The sequence below is a fragment of the Carlito syrichta genome, unplaced genomic scaffold, assembly GCF_000164805.1.
Source record: "Carlito syrichta isolate Samal-C Ts95f unplaced genomic scaffold, Tarsius_syrichta-2.0.1 Scaffold305649, whole genome shotgun sequence".
NCBI classification, from domain to species: Eukaryota; Metazoa; Chordata; class Mammalia; order Primates; family Tarsiidae; genus Carlito; species Carlito syrichta.
This window is the reverse complement of record NW_007249745.1, coordinates 188,211-196,074: the sequence shown is the minus strand read 5'-3', so window position 1 is coordinate 196,074 and position 7,864 is coordinate 188,211. Positions and strand designations below refer to the sequence as shown.

The 7,864-nt window shown below is 57.0% G+C and overlaps 1 protein-coding gene across 2 annotated transcripts in view; it reads left to right on the top strand.

The window, feature by feature from the left end:
• ZNF629 (zinc finger protein 629) overlaps positions 1-5,033 on the top strand; it is a 5,869-nt gene extending 836 nt beyond the window's left edge. Inside the window, exons 2-3 of one of the 2 annotated variants that reach the window (XM_008062035.2) lie at positions 1,711-1,818; positions 1,974-5,033. In XM_008062035.2, the coding sequence (XP_008060226.1) occupies positions 1,746-1,818; positions 1,974-4,492 (2,592 nt within the window). In that variant the 5' untranslated portion in view covers positions 1,711-1,745 and the 3' untranslated portion in view covers positions 4,493-5,033. Of the gene's footprint in view, positions 1-1,710; positions 1,819-1,954 lie in introns of both variants that reach the window. The other variant, XM_021714454.1, reaches the window with a different exon arrangement.
• Positions 5,034-7,864: the final 2,831 nt, after the last annotated feature.

The following is a 7,864-nucleotide window of genomic DNA, read 5'->3' as shown; positions in this document are numbered from 1 at the left end:
CGGCCGTCGGGCCGAGGCCCGGCCGCTCCAGCCGCCCTCGGGCTTCCCGCTTCGGAGCGCCAGCCGGCCTGTCATGAACCCCTTCGCGGTCTGCCCCGGACCGCTGGGCTTGAACTTGCCCGAGACCCTCCAGGTACACAGCGCTTACCTGTCCTCAGGAACGCGGAGGGCACCCTCCCGGCCCCTGGGGACGGCCAGGCAGCCCGGTGTGGCAGAGGGCTCTGCTTCCACCACCCTCAAGACACAGATGGAGGGGGAGAATTCGCAGAACCTAAGTGTCTGCAGAGATGAAGAAATTAATTTACCTCAAATCTAACTTCTGTCCATCCTACCGCTCTTTGGCAGGCTTTAGCCAGTTCTTGCTTCACCTGTGTCACTTCTCAGCTGCTTCCTCGTGAGTCCTTGCCACGTCTCCCTTGCACCACTGTCCCTATGCACACAGCACCCATCCCACACAGCCACCCCGGGATTCTCCAAAGGGTCTCAACGTGGCAAGTCCCCCTCCCAGCATTTTGTTCCCGCAGCCCTGTTCCCTGGTCCTGGAATCATCGCACTGTTTCTGGAGTGACAGCTGGCTGTGTTTTTGCCAGGATGGGACTGGTTTTTAACGGAGGGCTTCAGCTTCAGTGAGGAGTGTGGTTTTGAGCTTATAGATGCAGCTCAGCAGACCTGGGCACTGGGTCCAGCCCCTCCTTTGATAGCCAAGGAAGCCTCTGGGTCTCAGGAATTTCTCTAACCCATTCTCACGGCCAGGAGGCTCTCTGAGCTTTCCTCATCACCTGTCTCCTGCCAGCCTCCCACGGGCGTGAGTCTCACATGACTGCCAAGGTCACCTCGTGCTCACAGAGACAGGGGCGATCCAGACACAGTTCCCTGCATTTCTGGTCTTAGCTCTACCACTTCCCAGCCTGTGACCTTGGAGAAGTCTCCCCAGGCTCTGAGTGACTCATCCGTAAAATGGACAAGCGGCTTCCTGGGTCTCCTCACTGGGTTGCGGGAGGACAGGGTGAGAGAAATGACACGTGGCAGGCACTGTGTCAGCTGCAGGTGTTCTCCACACACTCGTCCATTCTCTCCTTTTCTGTTTCCCCTTCTCTCGGTGATTCATGGCTTTAAACCACCCCTCCCCCACCTCTGGCCTGACCCTCTTTCTGTGCTCAGATAAGGGATGATGATGGGAACATGCCGGTCCTTTTGGAGGGCCCCGGTCCCCTCTGGAAAGTTGGAGTGGTTTATTTTAACCCTTTAAGTGTCCCAGGCAGCCTCAGTTCTCTCTGGGGCACATAAGGGAAAAGTTTATTGGTCTCAATTAGCAACCCCATTAAGGAGGGAAATTAGAGTCCTAATGAGCTTCCCTCTGATGAGCAAAATAACAGGTTTTCCACCCTCTGGGCATCAGAGGTGTGGAGTGAAGACCTCCCTCCCCTGTGGGTGTCAGATCTCGCTGACCCCCAGTCTGGGTTCAAGGGGCTGTGAGTAACGAGTGTTTAATTACACTCTTAAGTTCACCCACTTGCTTAGTTGTGATCTTAAGATCTGGAGCTGGCATGAGGCCTGCAGGGGGAGGGGGCCACGGTGAGAACCGGTGGCCGGGAAAGCGGGGTGGGAGGACACTGAGGCTCACATAAGGAGGGGTGGGGGCGCGGCGCAGGGAGAGCGAAGCCAAGTGCCAACGAGTTCCCATCGTGTGCTCATCTCTCTCTCCCCCAGGGTCCCTGGAGCCCTCAGCAGTCCTGAGCTCTGGGATGGAGCCGGAGACTGTGCTGTGGGGGCCGGATCTGCAGGGTCCCGAACAGAGCCCGAACGATGCTCACAGAGGTGAGGGGCACAAGAAGGGACTGTGGTCCTGACAGGACGGAGGCTCCGGTTCAGGGAGGGGCCCGGACTCTGGGGGAAACTCAGGGGAGGGAAGAGAGACCAGACCCCGTGTTCTGAAGGGAGATGGGGGCTGGAGACTCCCTTTCTCTCTGTAGGTGCCGAGAGTGGGAACGAAGAGGAGAGTCCTCAGCAGGAAAGTTCTGGGGAGGAGATCATCTTGGGAGATCCAGCCCAGAGTCCAGAATTCCAGGACCCACCAGAGATGCCCCCGGAGAGACCCTCCCGGGATCCCTCCGTCCCCCAGGACTCCCCAACCCCCCCGGGCCACTCTGACCCCTTGGACCCGACCCCTCCGGACCCCCCAGCCCCCGAGGTAGTCCCGACCCCATCTGACTGGACCAAGACCTGTGAGGCCAGCTGGCAGTGGGGGACCCTCACCGCGTGGAACGCCCCCCCGGGGGTCGCGGCCAGCGAGCCCAGCCTGCGGGAGCTGGTGCAGGGCCGCCCGTCCGGCGCGGAGAAGCCCTACATCTGCAACGAGTGCGGCAAGAGCTTCAGCCAGTGGTCCAAGCTGCTGCGGCACCAGCGCATCCACACGGGCGAGCGGCCCAACACCTGCTCCGAGTGCGGCAAGAGCTTCACGCAGAGCTCGCACCTGGTGCAGCACCAGCGCACACACACGGGCGAGAAGCCCTACAAGTGCCCCGACTGCGGCAAGTGCTTCAGCTGGAGCTCCAACCTGGTGCAGCACCAGCGCACGCACACGGGCGAGAAGCCCTACAAGTGCACCGAGTGCGAGAAGGCCTTCACGCAGAGCACCAACCTCATCAAGCACCAGCGCTCCCACACGGGCGAGAAGCCCTACAAGTGCGGCGAGTGCCGGCGCGCCTTCTACCGCAGCTCGGACCTCATCCAGCACCAGGCCACGCACACGGGCGAGAAGCCCTACAAGTGCCCCGAGTGCGGCAAGCGCTTCGGCCAGAACCACAACCTCCTCAAGCACCAGAAGATCCACGCGGGCGAGAAGCCGTACCGCTGCACCGAGTGCGGCAAGAGCTTCATCCAGAGCTCGGAGCTGACGCAGCACCAGCGCACGCACACCGGCGAGAAGCCCTACGAGTGCCTCGAGTGCGGCAAGAGCTTCGGCCACAGCTCCACCCTCATCAAGCACCAGCGGACCCACCTGCGCGAGGACCCCTTCAAGTGCCCGGTGTGCGGCAAGACCTTCACGCTGAGCGCCACGCTGCTGCGGCACCAGCGCACGCACACGGGCGAGCGGCCCTACAAGTGCCCGGAGTGCGGCAAGAGCTTCAGCGTCAGCTCCAACCTCATCAACCACCAGCGCATCCACCGCGGCGAGCGGCCCTACATCTGCGCCGACTGCGGCAAGAGCTTCATCATGAGCTCCACCCTCATCCGCCACCAGCGCATCCACACGGGCGAGAAGCCCTACAAGTGCGCCGACTGCGGCAAGAGCTTCATCCGCAGCTCCCACCTCATCCAGCACCGGCGCACGCACACCGGCGAGAAGCCCTACAAGTGCCCCGAGTGCGGCAAGAGCTTCAGCCAGAGCTCCAACCTCATCACCCACGTCCGCACCCACATGGACGAGAACCTCTTCGTGTGCTCCGACTGCGGGAAGGCCTTCCTGGAGGCGCACGAGCTGGAGCAGCACCGGGTGGTCCACGAGCGGGGGAAGACGCCGGCCCGGAGAGCTCAGGGCGACGGCCTGCTGGGGCTCGGCGACCCCGCCCTGCTGACCCCGCCGCCGGGAGCCAAGCCGCACAAGTGTCTCGTCTGCGGAAAGGGCTTCAACGACGAGGGCATCTTCATGCAGCACCAGAGGATCCACATCGGGGAAAACCCCTACAAAAACGCAGACGGTCTCACCGCACACCCCGCCCCCAGACCCCCGAGGCTCCCTTTCGGAGGGAACTCCTACCCAGGTGCTGCAGAGGGCAAAGCCGACCCCCCAGGACAGCCCTTGAAGGGGCCTGAGGGTCAGGAGAGCTTCAGCCACAGGCTGGGGCTGCTCTCCTCCAAGTCCTACATTTGTTCCCACTGTGGAGAAAGCTTTCTGGATCGCTCGGTGCTCCTCCAACATCAGCTCACCCATGGCAACGAAAAGCCCTTTCTCTTTCCTGAGTACAGAATTGGCCTCGGGGAGGGGGCAGGGCCCAGCCCCTTCCTAAGCAGGAAGCCCTTTAAATGCCCTGAATGCAAAAAAAGCTTTGGTCTCAGCTCTGAGCTGCTGCTGCACCAGAAAGTCCATGCAGGCGGGAAGAGCTCCCAGAAGAGTCCGGAGCTGGGGAAGAGCTCTTCCGTCCTCCTGGAGCACCTCAGGAGTCCCCTGGGGGCCAGGCCCTACAGTTGCTCAGATTGCGGGGCCTCCTTCCTCGACCGCTTGGCCCTTATCCGGCACCAAGAAACCCATGCCCAAGAAAAGTCCCCCAGTCCTGAGGAACCCCTTCCAGAGCCAGCCACCCTGCCCACAAGCCAGGAAGGTGAGGGAGAGGCCCCCACACCCACAGAGCGCAGCAGCCACAAGGAAGGGGGAAGCCCCAAAACCCTCTTGGAAGAAAAACCCTATCTGTGCCCCGAGTGTGGAGATGGCTTCACAGAAGTCGCAGCCCTCCTGCTCCATAGGAGCTGCCACCCGGGTGTCTCTCTGTGAAATGGGTCTGGAGACCAAGAACCTCTCTCTCCAAGAGGAACACTGGATCCCCCAAAATTATGTGGGGGGAAAGGAGGACAACCCTATCAGACTGTAGAGAAGGAGAAAGACCCTGGGAAAAACTAGTGCTTTTATGTCAGTGATGAGAACCCCTATAAAATTGTTGGTGAGAACCACATATAAGGCAGTAGAGATAAACTGTTGGGTTAGAAACCCTATAAATATGTAGGACAAAAAAAAGCCCTTTAAGTCTGTAGCAGAAAACCCTATAAACCGTAGTGGATAAAAGCCCTATTAATTGTAGGAAGAGGTCCCAATATGTCTCTAAACAACCCTATAAAACTGCATCAAAATCCTATAGGGTCAGAGAAGTGCAGGGAATACAGCAATGACACTGACTTGGGAGGAGTGACCCTCAGATGGTGTAGACAATGCCTCCCATTCACTTGTTCCACAGTGTCTCTCCCACAGGAGTATGGGAGAGGGCCTCTCTCCCAGCAGGCTTGGACAGTTACACTGAGGGAAATGCTCAGCTGGGAAACTGAGTGGAACTGGAAAAGGAGGAAAACAGAGAGGAGAGAGAAAAATAAGTGATGAGGAGCTCTCAAACCCACAGAGGAGATCAGAGACTAGGAAGAGAAAGTCCAGCTTGGTGCACTGGGGTTCCTTGGGGGTATGATGTCAATCTTAGATCTAGTGTTAGGGAAGAGGCCTGTGGAATCCTTTATCAAATAGAACCCCAGAATGGGGAAGAAAAAAATTGTCAAGCCTTTTCAAAGGCTGAAGTTTGGGGTGCATAAAAACTTTGAGTGTGAGAATACTGAAAAACCACCACAAAAATGAGGGAGAAGGTGGGGGGGATTTCTGTTCATTGCTTTGAGGGAAGCAAACCAAGGTGGAGAAACTGTTCAGATGGAACTCAGCAAACTCCAGGCCAGTTTCTCCTGTTTCCGGGAGCTTGTTAAACTGCAAGTGCAAGCAGATCCCAGCTCAGGCCACCAGGGTTCTCCCCGAGCCAGGCAGAACTGCCCTTTCCCCCAGCCCAGCTGGGGACTTCTACTCTGCGAGGCCCCCAGAGATGGAGGGGCCTCCTGCCACATTCTCAGGTCTCACTGTCAGGAGGTTTTTCCTGAAATCTAGCTGCCACCAGTCTTGCTTGCTGCAGTGGCACTCATTTCCTCGAATTCTGTCCTCAGTGGAGAGGGAGAACCGCTGCTAGTTGACCTCCAAAGAATAAAACCCTTCAGAGACTCAAGGCCTGTGTGTGGTTGTCCTCCCTAGACTCCTCCAAGTCAGCACAAGCCACGTGTGGGTTCTGTGGCAACAAGGGACAGCAAATGGACAGAATAGAAAGCTTTGACTAGCCAGCCACCTGATTTTAAACCTCAGCCTTTCATCTGAGCTGGTAGCAAGGCTGCCCTCAAGATGAGGCAGCCCACACACAGTGGCGAGGGTCCAGATACCCCACAGACTGGACCAGAAGTCCCAGAAGAGTCTACGGAGGCCTGACCACCTTCCTCACCCTGGTACCCGGAGCCCTCTGAGGTGGTGATGACCCAACCTGATCTTGGCCTTGGGAAGGGATGGATTCCACCCACCTGCCTCCTCTCTCCTTAGCCAGGAGCCTTCAGAGGGAAACAAAGGATGGGAAATGGCTCCCCGCCAGGCCCGTCTCCTCTTCTCACACACCACACAATCTCACACTTTCATAAATGCAGCCAAACCTGCTCACATGCCCGGGTGTGTGTGGCAGGGGAGAGACTGTTGCCCTATAAAATGGTGGAAGAGAGAAAACTCTTGAGAAAAACATCTGTAACAAGAATCCCACTCCCTAGTCCTGGAGACCCTTAAAAAAGGAGAGGACTCTGCTCAGTGCTGGGTTGGAAAGGAAGTGCTCGTTACCCCCACGCTGACACCAGTAATGCGCTGTCCTGGAGTAAGAGGACTGAAAGCCGGGTGAGGTGGCCCTTCAGGAGTTGTGTCCCTGGAGAGGGGTGTCCTGGATTCCTACAAAGCTATGGAAGAGACCTCTTACTCCATTACCTGAAAGTTCAAAAGCTGAAAATCTTTCACCCTTCATCTATCCTGCCCCCAAAGGAATGACCCTCAAATTTACAAGGATCAAAATCTAAAACGCTGGGAGAAAAATACCCATGCCAGCTGAGGAGAAGGAAAAGGCAGGCCTTATATGTTGTGGGGAGAACCTCATTAATATCTGCATAAAGCCCCGCCCCACCCAAGTGCCAGGTAGGAAAGCACTACTGAGAGCGGAGGAGCCTGCCGCGGATCTCACTGGCAAAAATGACGAAGGGGGTGTCCCTATAAGACTGAGGAGACAATTTCTCCAAGTCTAGGCAGGTTTTCCCCCCTCTGAGGTAGCAGCAGGAAACCTGAGTTGTAGAGACAAGCCCCTTGTAAAGCTAGAAGCAGATTTCCTCAGAAATGGGTCTGAGGAATCTGTCTCCAGAAAAGAGTCCTGGTGAGCAGCTGTTGGGGCTCAGAGGCCAGTCCAGGGGCAGGTGGTCAGTGTAGCTGAGGGTCGACTGTAGGCCTATTGAAGACTAGGGTGTAGCATACATAGTAGAACGCTCGCATGTTGTAGGGATGGGAGAGGGCTGAGGGTCTTGGCTCTGGTATTGAATGGATGATGTGGACACAATTCATGGGGTCTGGCATTTCATAGGAGGGAAGGGGCAGAGTCAGAGACCTCTGGGCTGTGGCCTGTTCTCTCTTGCCCACCTCCCCAAATTCCCTTACCAGGTGCTTCCCTCCCAGAGTGAGCTACACCTTGGGAGAAACTAAGCAGGGAGGTAGCAGGGAGTCCCTCTGACCAGCTCAGGCAAAGGCCCCGGGGGTCCACGCATTTGCCCACCTGATTTGAGTCTGGAAGGCATAGTGTAGTGAAACCTTGTTATCAACTCCATGCAGGGCCAGACCCCTCAGAAGTGCCCCTGTGGAGGAGCCCAACAGATATAGGGCCAGGGAATCATTGGTGAAAGCAGAGGGAGAAATAGAAACTGATCTGAGCTTAGGGTGAAACTTGAAACTGCTGTGGATATGGAGGTCAGATGGGAACTCAAAAGAACTGGGCGTGAATCCTGAGTGGTGGGGAAACTTGAAGCCATGACAACCAAGAGGCGGGGTTCTGTGACGCCCACACTGAGGTTAGCAGTGCTCAGACTCCTTTGCCCCCACCCATCTGGGAAGCCCCACTCACCTGACTACTCCCCATGGAGTGAAGACAGGCCCCACTTTTGAGTGTTGTGTGTCAATAACAGTGTTGTGTCACCGGTGGTCATGTTGATTAGTTGAAGAGAATAAAGGGAATAAGATTTCCCAGGTGTTTTTTTTTTTTTTTTTGGTCTTCTCTTT